This window comes from Montipora capricornis, chromosome 13, assembly GCF_036669925.1.
Source record: "Montipora capricornis isolate CH-2021 chromosome 13, ASM3666992v2, whole genome shotgun sequence".
Taxonomy (NCBI): Eukaryota; Metazoa; Cnidaria; class Anthozoa; order Scleractinia; family Acroporidae; genus Montipora; species Montipora capricornis.
Window position 1 is genome coordinate 43056431 of NC_090895.1, and position 19789 is coordinate 43076219.

General features: G+C 39.8%; 1 protein-coding gene across 1 annotated transcript in view; it reads right to left on the reverse strand.

Annotated features, from left to right (window-relative positions):
* Positions 1-1122: 1122 nt before the first annotated feature.
* LOC138028775 (vacuolar protein sorting-associated protein 37A-like) overlaps positions 1123-19789 on the reverse strand; it is a 23616-nt gene continuing 4949 nt past the window's right edge. Inside the window, exons 4-15 of the mRNA XM_068876387.1 lie at positions 18860-18892; positions 18650-18750; positions 16820-17009; positions 15281-15378; positions 13777-13846; positions 11634-11691; positions 9389-9447; positions 7927-7995; positions 6487-6555; positions 5293-5317; positions 3618-3667; positions 1123-2827 (exon numbers count right to left, since the gene is read on the reverse strand). Coding sequence (XP_068732488.1) covers positions 2768-2827; positions 3618-3667; positions 5293-5317; positions 6487-6555; positions 7927-7995; positions 9389-9447; positions 11634-11691; positions 13777-13846; positions 15281-15378; positions 16820-17009; positions 18650-18750; positions 18860-18892 — 882 coding nt within the window. The 3' untranslated portion in view covers positions 1123-2767. The remainder of the gene's footprint in view (positions 2828-3617; positions 3668-5292; positions 5318-6486; positions 6556-7926; positions 7996-9388; positions 9448-11633; positions 11692-13776; positions 13847-15280; positions 15379-16819; positions 17010-18649; positions 18751-18859; positions 18893-19789) is intronic.

A 19789-nucleotide genomic window follows, 5' to 3' on the forward strand; every position in this document is an offset into this window, starting at 1 on the left:
GACGGCCACCCACAATTTCTCCATCGCCTCTAAATAGATGCGCTCTGATCTCACTTAGCGTCAGGAAGTAACCCCATTGCTCTTGTTTGCTTCCAAATTAGCCCTTGTTGCCTCGTTCTTAATTAAGCTAAAACTTCAAAAGAATATTTAACCTTGACCGAGGCAGCTAATTTGCAAGCAATCAGAAGAATACTAAAATGGTCGCTATTTTGGAATAGATGGTTTTCACAGTGACGTCATCAAATATCGCAAGGTGTTTTGAATTTTTATCTATAGGAGGTTAAAGATAATCTAGAAATGAACCTTTTTCAAGTTTTCAGTTCCATGACGTCTTTCGTTTCGAAAATACAGCATTTTGGATTTCCGAATTATCTTGCGTGACACCATGATACAAAGTTATTTGATTGGGAAAAAATGTCCATGCCTATGAATCTCAGCAGTCTGAACATCTCAAGTACATTAGGAGATGTGTTCATGCACATGCATTTTATCGCAAGAGCAAAAAGTAAGAGTTTTCATCGCTAAGTGAATTCCAGATGTTCGTGTTGATTCTGGCCGCCATATTGGTGGGCAACAGTGGTGCACCAACCTGGCGGCTCCATACAAAACTCTTATAAGTTGCGCGAAATGCGTCGAGAAATAACTCAGAAGCGATGTGCCGCACAGACCTTAGAATTGGTGAGGTGATTTATCAATTTGTCTCCTACGACATTCCAAGTTTTTGGCTTATTTCATCGAACGGTTTCGATTCTTTTTTTTGTTGCGTGACGGTGAAAATGATCTATTAGGTGTATAGAGGTTTTGCACGGCAGCCATGTTGCTTGGCAGGAATAATAGATTCTTTTTCCCATGGGGACAAATGTTCTTTCTAATGCAAAACATTTTCATTGTTCCTGCCACGCAACATGGCTACCGAGCAAAGCCTCTATGCAGGGGAATTGTGACACCCAAAAAATTTCGGGGCTTGGGAGAAACGGGCACCTAATGAATGTCCTTGCTTCTTTCTACTCAGGTCAATTTTAACTATACGAATTGTTCCAGGTGTCGAACATTAGCTTATACCCATTCTTTTACTTATTTAAAAGGAATTAGATTATATTTGGGTTTGGGTTGAGATGAAAGTTTTTCTGTTGTGTTTAAAGCAATATTATGCACCAAACAAGCTTATAAAGAAACAAAAATATTAAAAAAAAAAACACTGAAACGTGGTAATCAGTCCTTGAACTTTGAACTTCACTCCTGGGTGACTTGACGTTGTCTAACTTTACAGACTTTTAGTCTATTCTTGATTTGTAAAACGTAATCTTGTTTTCATATTAAAAACCCCGAAAATCTAAGCAGAAGTTGCTCTCATCCTGGGTAGGGCCCCTGGATAATAAGGCGAACGTCGAGGCTGAGAATGCAAAAGAGCCTTGCGATGCAGAAATGCCACAGAGGAGTTCCGACAGCGGCCAGGATTATGCTGTTGTTGAGACTATTGAAACAGTCGGTTCCTTTACTTGGAGATAGACAAAATCAGCCAAGAAATCATTTCCCTCTACGTCCTATGGCAACAGGAATAGGTCCTCCCATTTGGGGTGATTTAATCGCCACCCGTGGCTGCACAACAATGAAAGTATGGATGCTGTGCTTTGCCGATTAAGTCTACGTATGCCTCTAAGGCAACTCAGACAGTCTAGTGCAAGTAATGGGTTCCTGGTATAGTGACTAAAAATTAATTTACCATGATGACTCTTAAAGATGAAACATGGTTTCAGGATTAAAACACAGCCCTTGTTTAGGCTAACAATTTCATTTTAGACTCCCTTACATAAGAACCAGGTTAGCCTAAAAAATTAAACAGGTTCTTATTTCAGAAAATGACCTCGAAATTCCAGGCTACTGGAACAAATTGCACTTTAAACTGCACAGATCTTGTTCAAAACTTATTTTTCATGGTTGTGAAATATAAAGGTTTCAGCGTCCCCATCAGAGGAAATCAGTCATGCCTTATCATAGAGTAGACATCGTTTGTGGAATTAAGAACCAATTAATTTAAGAATCTAGATAGCCTAAAACTACTGCAAAAACCATTTTTGTATGAACCCATTTTGCCTACATTTGGTAAAATCTAGGTTCTTATATGCGGTGTTTACTGTATTCTCTACGTGGTTTACTCCCAATCTGCAGTCGTTATTCAATATCTGCATGTCCAGAAGCGCATTTAATTTCAAGGACTTTATAAAGGCATTGAGTTTAATGACCTGCATGAAGAGCAGCAACTCGGTAAAGGGTGACGAGGTCTGTTAACCGTGTGGCACAATGGGTAGTGCCGAGATTGACATTTTCAAGATCGATTCGTGAAGCTCTAAGTTACAGGAAACAGAGTATTCAGAACCAAATTGTATATTTTGCATAGTTCGGCCGCGCAGGGTCTTGGGAAATCAAGGCTTAGCTTCCCCCATCAGCGGTTTTTGTATTTTGTTCTTGATTACATATTTGTGATTTTAGTTGCATTTTATATTGTTTCATGGTCTACCCCAAGCATTATGCATAACAGTGATTTTTTGTCTTCTGAGTTAGGTTTCCAAACCTGAACTTGATGAAAAAGATCTGTTCCATAATCCCGATCTAATAGGAGCAATGTGCAATGGTCCCAGACTCTGATTGCTACGTCACGGGTCTAAATGGACATGTGACTATCACTATCCAAAAGGCGCAAAGCACGTGTCAGTTGCCGATGATGCATGCATTAGCTGTCTTTCGTCTGGTTTATTTGTTGTTGCTGTCAATATCTCGTGTGAAGATGGCGAATCTTTTCCTCCTTAGCTCTACGACTGTGGCATAACTGCAGAAACAAAATGAAATGAGAGAAGGCCGTCGTAAACTGTGATTGATCGTTTGTTTTGATCGTTCCCTTCCATTTTCGTTTCTTTCTTTCCTTTTCTTTCTTGTTTTAGTACTATTGTCTCTTATTAATTCTAAAAACCTCCATGGATGATTGTTAAAATCCTATGGGCGTTTTAGTCGAAAGACCTCAGAGACAGGCAATGCAAGATAAATTGTCATGGAGAAAATGAAACAGTTGGGAACATGTTGGACGAGGGTTTGCGAGGCCTGTCTTTAACTGTCGGCATCTTTCAAATTGATTTATGACCCATAAACAACTGCCAGGCAGAAACAAAATATTCCAAGAATGCTGCGACTTTTTTTAATAACTGACTGGTTTCATCCTTTTTTTTTCTATCAAACTTCGGGCTATATTGTAGCTTGCTCCCTTAAGTCATCTTTATAGATAATGACATGGCTGTTTTTATACAAGACAATTATGATTCGTCAAAGACGCCGTCTGCAGCGCCGACGAAGATGAAAACTTTGACCAAAGCGGATGGTAGTAAGACCGATATTTACACGCAAGGGAAACGATGCCGCTTTAAAAAGATGTCCACATTGCCTTTTAATAGGCCAACGAGAATTCTCTTTCCCATTTTGCAAAAAATAACTATATCTAGCCAACGAGTCGACTCGCTTACAGCCAATGACGCAAGGATGACCGAGGAAGTGGACGGTTTCGAAGTTCTTTTATCATTCTTAATTTCATAAACCATTGATGTTGATGATGAATAAAGGCTACGTACCTTTCTTTTTTCTAAAAATCGCTGTATAAATTCTTCCAGTGGTATTTTCTCTGTAGATGACGAAAAGTGAAGCATGAAATAGAGTGTTCTTAAATCAGATTTAAGGAAAAGGATATAAACAGGGTAGAATATGATACTGGATGGGGAAGGACGAGAACTCTTAAAATATTAACTATTAGTATCACCCAACTAGTGGACTAATGCAAATTCTGCATTTTGATTGGCTACGCTACAAGACGACTATTAGCAATAGTCTTCGAGTAGCGAAAAGCGTGACGCTTTCTTTCGTTTAATTCCAAATTAAATATTTCTTTAACTTGCTTTTGCTAACTTTATTATTGCCTTTTCTGTCCGACTAGTAGGGTGATACTAAAACAATTAGACTCTTCGCCCTCAAGGGCCACGGGTCAATAGCCCATTCGGTTTCGCCTCATGGGCTATTGACCCGTAGCCCTTGCGGGCTACGGGTTTAATTGTTAATTACGGTGGCTTTCAAGTGAAAGTATTTTAGCGATAGCTTTGATAGGATTTTCATTACTACAGAACGACGCTGACTTAAACTCCTTCATTCAGTCATGAGAATATGGTGTTACAGCACGATCATACTTCTTAAGGTGATAATAATCTTAAGTAATTCTCAACACCTGTGTGTCTGACATTGCATTGAAATTGTGAAGAGAATTTAAATACACTCCACTCCGTTTTCCTGGGCTTAGCACCGGAAGCATATTTTTGCTTTGCGATACGATTGGCCATGTGAGTTTCAGTTGTTATTGGACAGACTACTTTGGTTTGGGTTTTACGACGAAACCCTGTGCAATCCAAATTTGGTCGTAAAGGGTGCTAACCAGTCAGCCAAAAATTCTGGAAATTTTGGTTAAATGTCAAATGGAACAGTTATTTTACGGAAATTCCTTTTGCAAAATGTGGAGTTCTTCCAGAGGTAACTCCTGATTTTCTGTACCATTATAGCGATTCTTCCGTTTCTAGGTCCTATTTTGCGCGAAATCGCGTGATTAGGGAAGCTAAGGCCTTGGATTCAAGCTTTGAAAATGGAACATTATAATGGTCAGTGCAATTTCGTCCGATTTGACGGTATACTTGGAAAATCGCTTACCATTATGGAACAGTCTCCCTAACGAGAGTTTTATAACAAATGGTAAGCACCGAAACTTTTGATTTCTGAGCGTCTTACTTGACCGCAGTTGTTCAAAAGGTGGATAACGCTATCCCCCGGATAAATCACTATCCACTGGATAGCACAACAGACCATTTTACAGTTGCAGCTAAGTTACCTGGCCTAAGAATGGAAGCGAGGCTGCCGGTAACCTTGTTATTACGGACTAATTAGAATTACAACAACACAATTTAAATGATAAAAGCAGTGGGCGCTGTATCAATACAAGGTCACCGGCAGCCTCGCAGCCATTCACAGGCTAGGTCGCTGAGCAAAGAACTGTAAAATGGCCTATTTCTTTCGCTATGACTTTTCCACTGGATAGTGATTTATCCCGCGGATAGCGCTATCCATCGTTTAAACAACTGGGGTTAGGTGAGTAGTTTGCATCACTTGATGATAATGTTAGCTTAATTCCTGTTGTAAAGATTTCCTTCTGATAGACCATTGATTGATTGATTGATTTATTACAAAAACAATCAAGAACAATGTACTCACTAGAGAGAAACTCATCTGCGATTACCTTGAGAAGGAAAAAAATAAAGAATACAAATACAGTCAAACTCTGATGGTTACTTTCACGGAACATGACTCAATAAAAGCCGAATATTTTTAAAAACCGGAATACCATTCAAAACCATGCGTTGCTTTTCGCAACGAGGTGCGTGTGCACCTCGTAGCGAGAAGCCTGGGAAGAAGGGAAGTTAAACTTCAGCATGCAAAAGAAAAGTTATTTATATTAAAAATCTTATCTCACAGTCTTCGAAATCGAAGCTTTTCAACTGTTTCACACAATCTTCATAAGCAAAAAGGTTACTGTGTTATCAAATGCATATTCAGTCACGTGACAAGAAATGGTCAAAACGGCTGGTTGGCCGCAGCCCTCATCTCGAGTTAAAGCTGGAAGATGGCACCCTTGAGATGAGATTTTGGATATAACTAATGGCCTCCAAAGTCAACACGGAACTTTCAGTCTTATACGTATGTTTATTCTGATCTAAATTAACATAAGTTTACTTTGACTTAAATATATTCTCAACATTTTGAGGCGCTGACAAATTGCCATCATGCTTGAAGCCAAGTATGACATTACTCGATGGATGATAATGTATTAACGAATTCAACGAACTGACATCCACCCTCCCAATCCCCAAAGATTACGAAGTTCTCAAACTAGAGGTTTGCTGAAAGTTCCGTCCCTGTGGGCCAAAAGCAGTTTACATTTGCTGTGTCTGTGAAGATTGAACAGTTAAGTCGTACATTGGGGTTTGACAGAAATGTACGGCTTGTATGAAATGGTCTTCTCGTTCTGGCCAATAAAGCCATTCCGTTTCTCGGGTCTCTATTCTCTTGCCCTGGGACCGAGTAAGTCGACGGAAATTTGTAATACAAATAAAAAAGATAAAACAAACAAACAAACAAACAAACAAACAATAACAACTCTTCACCCACCCTCCCCCGCGCTAATAATTGGTCTCTGAGAATACTACAACTTGTATAAGTTGTGCTTTAAAGGCGAATTTACACAACAGAAAACTTTGGCTCCGGGACCCGTCAAAAAAGCGGTACGGACCCATACCTTTTGCAAAGAAATACTGGAGTTTCTGCGGGGCCAAAGGAAACTCCAGTATTTCTTTCTGTTGTGTAGATGAGCCTTTAATAAAGTACCAAAAATGTTCAGTACATTCATACCTCGGATTGTTCTTCAGCTTCAACAGCTGCTATTTCTATTTGAGTTCGTATTGAGCTTAAAGACAATACCTATAAATAAACAGCGATGATCAATAAATCTCGTCACAGAACGATCATTTGCGTTCAAACAAACCGATGACAAAGGGGGCTATCTATTATACAATTTATCTTATCATCTTTTTGGTAGACTATACTACATAATACGTTGTAGACATAAGCGGGTTAAACTCGATATTCTTGAAACAGAGCAATACAATGTTTCAGAAATTACGATGGTTACAAATAAAACTTGGATTTCATGGTCCGCCATTGCTCACGTTCAAAACGAACCGATTGCACCTGTAAGGGTTTGCCGGATCTAGGGAAAAGTGATGTCATTTACTCACTACCTTAAAATTTCAGCGTGTAAGTGCAGCTTATTACACCTACAAAACACGAGTTTAAATGTCTGGAAGCCCGAAACTCCCGTGCTGCATATAAACTCAGCAGCTTGCACATGCATTGCATTCTTAAACTAGTGAGTCTCGTGACGTTATTTCCTTCTCCATCCAGCTCTCTCAAGAATTTAAAGTTAGTAATGGCGGACCATTAAATAGAAAAGTTCTAGTTAAAATAAACAGGTGTCTTGTTTAAATCAAAGCTTACTTATGTCTCGTTCACACCAAACCTTAGCCATGTTTTAAACATGTTTAGTTAAACATGGTTTTAAAGTGTTTTCTTTTTAAACCATGTATATAGATTTTTGTCGACTACAAATTTAGCACAGATCAAAGAATGTATTGCAACTTACCTGAATCTCTTGTAAAAGCCAGTCCTTCATTTTTCTATGACCGATTTTCATTTTGCTAAACCCAGTTAAATTAAGCATGTCTTGTTGGTGTGAACGGGGTATTATTTAACTTCCTTCAGTTAACATAGTTTTGAAATCCAAATAAAGAAAAAAAAGAATTGATTTTTTTGGTCATAGTAGCACTTTAAGCAGTTGCAAAGACAGCCCGGCTAAAAAAAATCCAGGCTTCCTTGCCCCGTATAAGCCTGGATTATTTATAACAAGTCTTGTCTCGTTCAAGACAAACAGTCTGTGAATTTCGTGGTTTAAGAGCGAAGTAACAAGTGTTTGTTTCAATGGCAATAAAAAAATAATAATATATAAAACGTCCGACATTTCAGAATAGGCAACGAAAAGAGTGCAAGATAAGTACAGACTGTATGACGATGCGTTAACTCCAGGTTTTATTTTTGCTTATGCAAACGTCTGGAATTGCTCTCCACCTGTGAAAGTAACTGCTAAAGACAACAAATGATTCTAATTTCTGACCCTGCAAAGAACAGCGGCAAGTCCATGATTCCAGCAAGCGGTTGAAATCATTGGGGCCTCACTAAACGGGAATGAATTCATGTGGTCGCAACACACCATGCATGTAAGAATAAGGCGAGTACCTCCGTCAGTTCCTGTTGCTTTTGGCTCCTTTTTGCAAAATCTTGCTTTAATTCTGACAGGCGTTCACACTGCGGAAAAAGGCAACGACTGTTTTGTTAAAAACACTCACACCCAATCTTTAACTTTAAAAAATCTTTCACTTTGTGGGTTTTCTGTCACATAGACCTAGACCTCTTTCAAAATGGCGGCCAAATGAGACATTTTTCTGTTTTTAAGTGTCCCTAACCCCAAAATATTTTTTCGCTAAAATGAATCTTTGCAACTCTTCGGAACGCATTGTGGCCACTTTTTGCTTTTTCTAACCACCTTTTTGCTTTTTCCTGCCTTTTTATAGCCTTCAAAACTTGCGAAAAACCAAGCATCTTTTGTTCACGACCGAGTCACAAGGGGAGTGGGTCTATTCTTGATTTGACGTCGCAATCTACTTTGCATGCAGGTTTACAAAGAGTTTTTTTCCTTTGTTAACCAATAACATTCTTGCTTCGTGCTGTTGCCGTAGCCGTAGCCGTCGTCTTTCCTTAAACTCCCTATTAGGGAGCTTACGAAACGAGGACGACGACGGCTACGAGGACTTCATTAAAAAATACGAGTTCGCGTTATTCATATCGCTACGAAACTATTTCATGTCGTTTCGCGTTAAAAATGTGTAGCAACTGTCGAGGAATTAAACTGGTATGAGTGGGTTTGAAGCGTAGAGAGAGAATTGAAAATTCATCGTCATGTGCTAACGTCCTCTACAGAACCTTGAATTTGGTCATTTCATGTCGTCATTTTGGAGATGACGGCAAAGAAATGTACCAAAATGTAAAACGCACGTGCAGAGCCACTGTTTTTGCTCACTAAACCTATCGTTTTGTAGCGTCGTCGTTGCCGTCGGCGTCGTCGTTTCGTAAGCTCCCTAATATCCCAAGATAGCGGCGCCCGCGAAATTCGAAAACAAAAATAGGCCATTCTAAAACTTTTTTTTTTCAGATACAAACGCTTTCTTTGAAAAAATAAATTCTGGACTGATTTGACTGTAAAGGTTATCTCCTGTGATTTAAAGTTACTTTTCGTTGAAGTGGAGGTTCCCTTTCAAACGGCTCAGCAGTAATGACTTGCACGATATTTACAAAATGTCCTCACTGAACCAATTTCTTGTTTTTGCTGAAACCTGGGTAAACGTCCGCAACAAAAACCAATCGCCCCAGGCCATTTACCGCTAGAGTTGAAGATTACCCACCCACAGATTTGGCTAGTATAACGACGAATTTCATTTTACTTGCTTTTGGTAATCATTTATAAACCCACAAAAAGTCACGAATCTTAGCTCTGTAGTAAATTACATAGAATACCGGATCCTTACATAAAGGGTAAGCCGACTCTTGCCCATGAAAATGGCGATTAACTGTCATAAAGACGTGAACATTACCGTGCTTGTTTTACATGAGATAATCTCGACGACTCTCGACAAGCTCTTACCATTTTTAAAAGTTCATCTTTACTGCCTTCCAATTTTGATTGAAGGGATAAGTTATACCCTGCGGAATTACAGTACAGTTAGATAAAAACTGACAAACATGGAGTAGGATAATAAGGTCAATCTCGCCCCAGAGCCCGCTTTTCTTTCGGTCAGCACCAGGAACACGCATGCTCTCTGCCCAGTTCCAAAGCACGAAGTCCGCGAATCACGAAATCACGAATCAGGGAGAAAAACGGGCTCTGAGGACGAAACTGGGCCTTGATGTGAGTGGAAATAGTATGTTCTGAGCATGCGCACTAAGTTTGGACGTCGACATTTTTCTTAAAGCACATGGCCAGAACAGAGAACTAGCAATCGAAGTGATTGTACTCGTAATGGCTGTGAATACTATATGAAAGACATATCTTTTGAAAAGCGGGTTTAAGACGGATCTTAGCGAGAATAATAATCGCAATTTAAAGAGAAACTTTTAATAATAATAATAATAATAATAATAATAATAATAATAATAATAATAATAATAATAATAACAATTAATATTTCTTAGGCGCATATATCTTTTACGCAGTGAAATAATCCAGGCTTGGACAGGGTTCGCACTGCTCTACCATCAGAGTTGTTACGCCATCTAGGAGCTGGTCAGTTACGACTTTGCACTAAATCCCGGCCATAGGGGGTGAAAGAATGATTGAGAAAAAGATATCAAAGACTTGATTTCTTAAGCCTTTAAGTTTCTCCCTCTACTGCGATGATCTTTCTTGCTTTGCGGACTAGTCACACGGTTCAACACAGACACATTGTGAAGGGTTGGAATCCTATTCACTGTTGCAAGCCTGGATTTTTTCAGGCATCCATTGCAACTTCTTAAAGTGCACCTAACCCCAAAATATTTTTCTCGCTAAAATAAATCTTTGCACCTGTTCGAAACGCATTGCGGCCATTTTTTCCTTTTTCTAACAAATCCTGCCATTTTATAGACTTTGAAAGTTGCGAAAATCCAAGCATCTTTTGTTCACGACGGAGTCAGAAGGGGAGTGGGTCTATTCCTGCTTTGACGTCACAATCTACTTTGCATGCATTTTTACAAAGAGTTAATGCAATGTAAATCAGTATGTGACGTCAAAGCGGGAATAGACCCACTTCCCTTCTGACTCGGTCGTGAACAAAAGATACTTGGATTTTCGCAACTTTCGAAGCCTATAAAATGGCAGGATTTGTTAGAAAAAGGAAAAATGGTCGCAATGCGTTTCGAACAGGTGCAAAGATTTATTTTAGCGAAAAAAATATTTTGGGGTTAGGTGCACTTTAAGGTGGCTCAAACAACTTCAACAATTTGGAGAGGATGTCTTATGAGAAGGATTAACTCAACAACACTGTTTCACTTAACGACATTGTTGTGGTACCACACGAGATCCCAATAATTGCTCAACAAGATTCACATATGAATGTGACGAAATAAGTTACCATGGCAACACAATAACCATCTAAAAACCCCTTACATTTCGTGTTTAAGCGATTGTCTCAAAAACGAACTCGGTGACCTCCATTTATTATTACTGAAAAGTGATTAGCAGGCTAAGATGAAAGTCTCTGCAAAGTTTTATAAAAATTATCTGGAGCGGATTCAGAGCCACCTTACTTTTTTCCAATTGTGAAGGTTGCTATGAATCTATCTGTTCCAGATATATATATTTTTAATTTTTCAGAGTTTTACCTTAGTGTGTCTATCACTCTCCAGCAATAAAAATGTGGGGTCACCGAGTTCGTTTTTAAGATATAAGCGCTTAAACACAAAATATAGGGCGTTTTAGGATGGCTCTTTTGTTGCCATGGTAACCTATTGCGTCACATTAATGAAAGCGCCTTGTTAAGCACTTATTGTTGTTTCATATGGTATCAAAACGTTGTCGTTAAGTGAAGTAGTTTGGTAGATTCAATCCCTTCAAATGGCACAGTTTATTGAAAGTGTTAAAACTCCTTAAGTTGCTCAACTACCTGTGATGATCTTTCAAACTTTCATTTCCGCGAGAGTTTTGCACATAGCCGCAGCTGGTAATTTCTTTGCGCGGTTGACAACTTTGCACTGAAAAAAGACCCATTCTCTCGGTTTTAAAAAGGGCTCTTCTGAAATTTACATGGATAGTTAATTTTCTCAGAAACGTTGTTTGCTCTTGGCTTGCCACTTAGTTTAAATGTAGCACTTATTTTTTCTAATAAGAGTCAACAAACGCTGGGAAGACTTACTTGCTATTTCTTCATTTTTAATCATTGCCTCTTCCTTATCAGTCCCTAATTTCTTCAGCTGGCGAACAAGAAGTTCACAAAAAAGAAGCGTAAGTCTCGCTGTATTGAGAATAAATTAGCTGTGGTTACACGCACCTTGGGTTTGGGGCCTTCCGGAGGGTAAATGGCTTGGTTTCCGGTTCAGCTCAGTTTTCATGTTACCTTTGGGGATGCGGTTACACAGTAAAAGACTCCCCTCAGGGTAAAATAGTAGGGTTTAATTAAAATAATTACGGACCTTCGTGTCAGTAGCTACTTTCTGCTTTATGATTGGCCAAGCCACCTCAGGGAGCAGATAGACCGTACTTTTCAGTTCATCAACTGCCATGGGAAGTTCTTTTGTTCGTTTTGACGTATCCATGGACGCTAGGGCAGTTTCGGTCTAGGAAAGCGGTTACACACAAAAACGTACTTGCCCGTGGGCGAACGCTATTTACCCATGGGTAAAAGGGCTAGTGTAACCACAACCAATGACTTCAATACCAACCTACATGTCTGTCTGTCTGTCTGTCTGTCTGTCAGCTTCTATATCACTTATGTCCACAAAACTGAAATGGACCTAATAAGATGGACACCCACTTTGGACATCCAACACGAACTGTCCTTTTAAGTCTAAGCCTTTTGCTAAGGGCAATGGAAAAGGTTAGCGTTATTTTTTGCATAGGGTAAATGCAGCTGGTTATTCTTACTTGAGCAGCTGCATTTGGGGGAGACTTTAAGTGACGTAAGGGCCTGGCCAAACGGGAAATGTTTGGCGTTTAAACAACATCAACCATTTTACCGCTTGGCCACCTTGTTTAGTGCTGTTTGATCGTATTTGATAAAATTTGAAGGCAATCAAACATTCGACCAAACAACTTAAAACATTTCTTTTGTTCTCGTGTGTGATGGGTGAAGTTTGGTTTGTTTGGCCAGCCGTATCAAACATGTTTGGCTCGTGCATGCGTACTACGCTTGCTCAGTCGCTTGTATTCACGTGTTTTTTTTGTTTTTTTTTTACGTATTTGTGACCCATAGTTCTTTGCTTGTGGAGTTTGATCTGAGTTAGATCAAACATCTTTTAAACTGTTTGGCAACTCACTTCAAAATCAGTATGTTTGGTCACCAAACAATGTTTGATGTCATTTAAACGCCAAACATTTTCCGTTTGTCCAGGCCCTAAGACCTTATTCGCTTGTACATTTTGTTTCCCCAGTTCACATCATATGAGGATACTCGGGAGATTTGATCTTTGTTTTGTTCATCAAAAAGAGTCCATGCAGACACATTCAAGCTTCAATGCACTCTTTCTTATGAACAAGACAAAGGATCAAATCTCCTAGGTATTATCTCATGATCTGTATTGGGAAAACAAAACGTACGAGCGAATAAGGTCTACTCTTTGTATTCAGAGACACGAGGGATGTTGACCTTGGGGAGAAGAGCAAGAGTACACTTCGCGACGCTTATATTGAAATCCGCGTGCATCTAATTAGAGGCATTCTGGACAAACCTGAAAACGCAGTCTCACTACTTTTCTTTGCTTTGACGCTACGCGATTCACCGCTCAGACTCGGAGCTCTTCGGGCATAAAACAAAGTATACTACCGCTTTGCATTCAAACTATCAGCATACTATGCCTACCTTGTACTATGTGCAAACTTATACTATCTATCCTATGGCTATCAAGGAGGTGAAAAAGCACTCCACTTTATAGCAATGTGAAGAGTTCCAATTGGCCACAAAAAAAAAGAAGAAGAAGAAAGAAACAGGTTGACCAAGTAAGCCACACCACTATGGTGATACCTGTAGTTAGAGCGGTTTTCAATTGAGTGTCGAAAGTAATTAGATAATTACTTTGGTTTATGATTACTTCACTCAGTGATTGGTTCAAAGTTCTCGCGCCATTTTTTCAACCAATCAGAAGTGAAACCAAAACCAATCGTGGCTCACGCGTGCACATTTTCCCGCGCTTTGTGTCGGCTACGTGTAATTACTTCGAGTTTTGATTGGTTTGCCGGATTGTCTCAGTCCTTTTTGATTGGGCAAAGTAATTACTTTGGTTTTGGTTTTACGACACTCAATTGAAACTCGCTCTATGCTAGAGGTTCATTGGATTACCTACCGATTCTAATTTTGTTAAAAATACATCCATGACTTCAGGCTTATCATTGAGATCCTTGAGCTCTTCTAGGCTACAAAATCGAGTATAAAATTAATTCTTGTTTTGGGCTGAATGCAGAACCAATCCTGGCTGGGGTCGTCTTAAAGCATGCAACTATCGGTAGGGGTTGGGTGGGGTGCGGTGAAGGTGGGGGTGGGTAGAGGAATATAAAAAATAATGGTTTGTCGTTGCGATCTTTTTGTTAAAGATGGGGGCATTGCAAGAGCGAGAAATCTCTTATGAACCTCTCCAGGCACCGGTGGCTCAGTTGGTTGTGCATCGGGCTGTCACGCGGGAGGTCGAGAGTTCGACTCCACCGGACTAACACTCACGGTCTTAAAATATTTATAAGCGAGGTTTTTCCCCGGGTACTCCGGTTTTCCTTTCTCCTCGAAAACCAACATTTGCAGGCGTAGCTCAGTTGGTTAGTGCGCGGCTTTCGGAGCAAGGGGTCCTCAGTTCGATCCTCGGTGACTTCAACGTCTGTTTCCACTTTCCTCTGATCCGTTTAGCTATAGGTTTAAATTCCCGTAAAACAGAGCACTGACAGAGGGAGGGGGGTAAAGGCGCACCGTCCGCTTCCATTGATACCAGTTTCGTAACTGAAGGAACCACCGACGTTAAATAAATTGACTTTACTTTTTACTTTAACTGAGGAGAACGTGCTGGCTTTGTAATTACACCCGCAAACCGTTAGAATTTCAAGTCTTCTCGGATAAGGACTGTAAACCGGAGGTCCCGCCTCATAGCCCTTGTTGGGAACAAAATAGTATGGGATATTAAAGAACTCACTCACTTCTCGAAAAGAGTAGGGCACGTTGTCCCCGGCGTTGTGGTCTGACCTAATCTGGTCGGGGGTATCTTTCACTTCGTAAATAAATTGTAAACTGCGTAACAAGTGGTCTGGCCAAAGTCCCCCACAACAAGCGTTGTAAATTATCCCTGAAAAGCCCATTGGGGGAAAGACTAATATCTTCACTTCTCCAACATCTCTTTTTCTGATTTTACGATTTTAGGGGAAAAAAAAGGAGCTAGTAAGTGACAAGCTGCAAGCTTCTACTACGTTTTTTACCACGTGACTAGAAACAAAGGTCTCACTCTTAACGAGATGCGAGGGAAAGAAAGAAAGCCCGGGTCGGAGATTATGCAGCGTAAAAATGGTTTTTAAGAAGAGTGTTTTATCGTTACCACAATCTTGGACCAAACTCTTGGGAAAATTCAGGCTTAACCATCAGTTGACATACACTCACAGACGAAGTCTATTGGTACCCCAACCCCACCCCCCACAGATACCAACATTAATAATGTGGTGCAAAATATTGGATTACGGGAGGGGGATTGGCGAGATTTTAATCTTTTATCACAGCCAAATTGGGGAATGAGCATTTCCTAGTGGTGTGTCACATTTTCGAAAGGAGCTTTGTCCAAGATTTCAGCTACTGTACCACTAGTGAATAGTACTTACCTGAGAGAGTCGAGTTCTGGGTAGGAGCTTGCTGGTTTTGTCGTCACAGAGGGTCTTGGTGGTATTGGTGGAGGTCTTGATGGAGATGTCTGAGTGTTCTGTGAAAAAAACGAGAAATATCTATTACACAGACAAAAGAGTTTAAAGGCACTAAAATAGACCGTTTGAAAAGCCAAATTGTTTTTAGCAGGGGTGCAGGGATGGAGCAGTGGTGAGAGCACTCCCCTCCCACCAATGTGGCCCGTGTTCGATTCCCAGACTCGGCGTTATATGTGGGTTGAGTTTGTTGGTTCTCTACTCTGCTTCGAGAGGTTTTTCTCCGGGTACTCCAATTTCCCCCTCTCCTCAAAAACCAATATGATTTGATATGTAATAATTTGATTTCATTTCATGTGTGCACGACCCCTTTTCAAGAGGGAAAATGTTCTATTCTCCTAAATAATAATGATGTCTTTAATAAACCATAAGATAAAAACACACATATCCTATGTTACATAAACGTGAACTGTGTAATGAAATTACAATAATATACTCATAACTAAAACTTAATAGGCCATTTCCGAGTTGCTGTTTGCCTCGGTTTTGAAGTGAGTCTTAGTCTTGGTGCTCAACTACTGTAAGGGAAATGAGTTTGATTTGCATAAGAATACGCATCGCGTTTCCATTTGAATGGTTGTGCATCAGGACTCGCTTTGAAACTGAGACATGCAGCAACTCGGAAATGGGCTATTATGTAATTATAACAGGTTGTGTTCAAAAATGAGTCTATTTACAAATGTGTTCTTGAAACGTTCGGTGTTAATCTTTGGGCGGAGGCAAAGCATGCAACTTAAATTATATTGCTGGGGTTTAGGCTTCGGCAGAATTTCATTTAACGGATGATACCTTAGAGCCCTAGCTTTACTAAATAGCATATGCATGACATCCTGACATTCAATGGAACTGAAATGTAACGCCGCTTGTAACATCTCTTTAAAAAGTTCTGCACTGTGTTTTAAGATCACGTTCATACGCGCCATACACTGAAAGGCCATAAGTTAAATTAGGTAACACAATTGTCTTAAAAAGGAGGTTTAGTTCATTCTGGTCATATTGTTCCTTTCTCAAAGTTCTTAATATATGGAGGCATTTGTTAGCCTTAGCTACAATGCTGGTCAAAATTGTTGGGACAATTCGCGCTTTTCCCATCCTCCCATTACAATGTTGATTTTTTAAGGTCTCCAAAATCAAGATCCGTTCATCGATCGCTGGCATGTCTCAACATTGTCTTTGGGGGGGAAGGGAAGGGCGGCGAAAAAGGCAGCGAAAGAAGAACACACGTTGCTCATGTAACGATGGAAGCATGTACAGTAAATTGTCTACTTTTCGCCCAAAATTTGACAAGTGTCCCGAAGTGTTTTGACGCAGATTATAGTTACTAAACTTACAATCACTCTGAAGTGTGACTCCAAGTAAGCACAATTCATTATGTTGTGATTATAAGTGCTGAGGTCATGGACCTCCAAAGCCAACACAACTTATGCTACAAAAATAACATACCTGTGTATTCAATGACAAATGAGACATGCCTGTCATGCTACCAGTGGCTGATGGTGGTGTATATTGGCTCAAAGATGGATTAAGAGGTGGGATGCTCGCTGCTGCAGTCGATTGGGGAGTAAACATTGGTTGAAAACCAGCAAAGCTGTTATGATTTGAAGGCTGAAAACTACTTGGATTTGTTGTAAATCTGTAAATTAAAAAATACTTTACATTATGAAAATCACTTCACTTTATCTTCACATTTGACTTGTTTTCATAAAAAAAGAAAACTCCCAAGAATTTTTGGGGAAAACACACTGCAATGACTTTACTCACACCAGGGCTTTGTTTGCCCAATGGCAAGTCATACTTGTACTATATATCTAAAGCTGTACTGTTACTGATCCACAAGCACAACTCTAAGAAACCATATTTAACTGTAAAGATCTTACAGAAAGAAACACAATACAGTCGAGCCTTCTGTAAGTGGACACCCTCTGGACCAAGGGTAATTGTCTGCCTACAGGAGGTGTCCACTTATGGGAGGCTGAAAAAAAAAAGGACAATGGAGGGCATATGATACACCACAACAAGCCTTTTAAAGCATGTAATTAAGACAACTTGTAATTGTGTTTCAAGGTGTAGACAGGCCAAACACGACTCTAATTGGTCAATATAGGAAATTCAAAGACCTCAGAGCTTTGCTCTAACAAGTAGATGTTTCAAAGACCTCCCTTTTCTATATGAAATTACAGGACGGTTTTTAAAGATTTCTCTTAGTAAGGGCTGATTTTGTCCTAGATGCCATTTTTTCATTAGAATATGTTTGAGACTGGGTGACGAAGTTCCTGAAGAGTGCGTCTAACTCGGGAAAGGTTCATATTACGGGAAAGCAGATAAACAGAGGAGCAGGATATGGTATGGAAGTGCCTTGCGAGTTTAAATTTCAAGGAGACAAATTTCATGCGACTGGCTTGAAGAAAAGTTTAAAAAGGAAAACTTTGATATACCCTAATGAACAAATGCTAATTGTAATCAAAATAACTATGCTTTGTATAGGACATAGGATTAAACCATTAAAATCGAACCAATTCATTAGACATTTTCTTGATATTTCTTACTGTCCTCTTACGGGAGGATATTTTAGACCTTGTGAACCCTGAATACATGTAGGTGTCCGTGCCAGCTTACGAGAGATGTCCGCTTACGGAAGGTTAAATATGCAGTGTTTTACAGGAGAAATCGCCGGGACCACGGTTTCAAGTCTGCATTCGGGAGGTTTCTGCTTACAGGAGGTGTCCGTTAGTGGAGGTTCGACTCTAATAATTGTTATATCACAAGAGTACAAATTGTCATAAATTGTGTGATCTACATGTATCCCATAAAGGCCCCTCTTCACACATGCAACAATGATTAATTTTGTCCCAACAACATGTATGATTTACCATAATTATTGCATTCAACATGTAACCTGATACAATATTTCCTTGCAACAAAAATTGCATGTGTACTCAGGTATTACGTTTGGACCCTGATGGAAGTACCGGTACTAAAAGAAGAGAGAAATTCTTTTTTCCTTTTTATCGAGGAATTCCAGAGTCATAAAACAATACAGGTACATTGTACAATGTTTTATTCATTTCCTGGGAGGAGGGGGGAGGGGGTGTGTGGCCAGAGGGGGACGAAGACCTTACCTGGTGCTGAAACCCAAATTACATCGATAGCCCAGACTCTTTGATGAAGAGACCACCAGAGAAACTTTCTTTGCATGTAGAATGTTAGAATCTGCCCTTTGAATTTTAATATCAGCAAAATTACTGGAAATTATTTGCCATAATTTAAACTTACGGTGGTTGAGATGTCTGCGAGCCAAGCAACTGGGGTGGGTGTTCAGAGAACTCTTTGACAATGTCCATGACCGCTCGACCCAGATTGGAGTGCATGTAAAACTAAAGAAAAAGCAAAGTGGATGCCTGGAAAATTTTTCATACATGTGTTTAATGACAACACAAACAAATAAGCAACAAGAAATTTATACAAAAATAAGAACTAACTTACGCTGTTAATTGCATGACAGCCAACAACAACCATCTAAACTCAAAGAAAACAATAATTAAAGTGTATTTTAGAAAAAGGTACAGCTGTAGTAGTCATTTTGAAATCACTCACAATTTTGATACTCCTCACAAAGAGCCATTTATTAGCAAGTCTAAACTCAAACAACCTGTACACTCCCTAACATCCCTACAGGATCTTCAAAATCTCATCAAAACTCAACACCTTACTAGGCAAGACAGTTATATCTGACAGCGACATCTGAGAGAGTACATGCATGACAACCCATTAGTTTCAAGTCTAGCTTTTACCCTTCAGATTCCCTAGAGGACCCCCCCCCCCCCCCCCCTCCCCCTTCGCAGCTACACCATTGTGTTTGAGTGTGAGTCCATTAAACCCGGTCAAAGCCTACATGTATGTTCCCATAAACCCATTGACTCCCTGAGGGTGACACAATAGATTTTACTCTGTGTAATGTCAGACGATTGGAGGCGTCATAGAGCGTCTGAGAGCAAGGAAACACTTCCTGACGCTTATTGAAATATGCATTCATCTATTAAATTTGGGGCATTCTGAACATATTTGAAGTCTGAATGGCTATATTCCAGGTACGTTTAAGAGGCAGGGACCTGGGGTGCCCCTGAAATTTTGCAATGATGAACTTATTAATCTGCTCATCAGAGGAACGCTTGAGTTGTTTTGACTGTATTAAGTGTTGTAAGAAAGGTTACCTCCAAACTGTATTTACTTTTGCAGTTTAAGTGCGGATCCTGGCGAACTTTTATGTTTTTATATGACATGCATCCATCCCGTGGCTGAATACACGTGCCAGGTTTTTCATAATAGCCTGCCCGCCTACCTTTCTAATGAGCTTGAGCAACTCCAGAAACACGCTTTGAGGATTATTTACCCCTATTTAGATTACTCATAGGC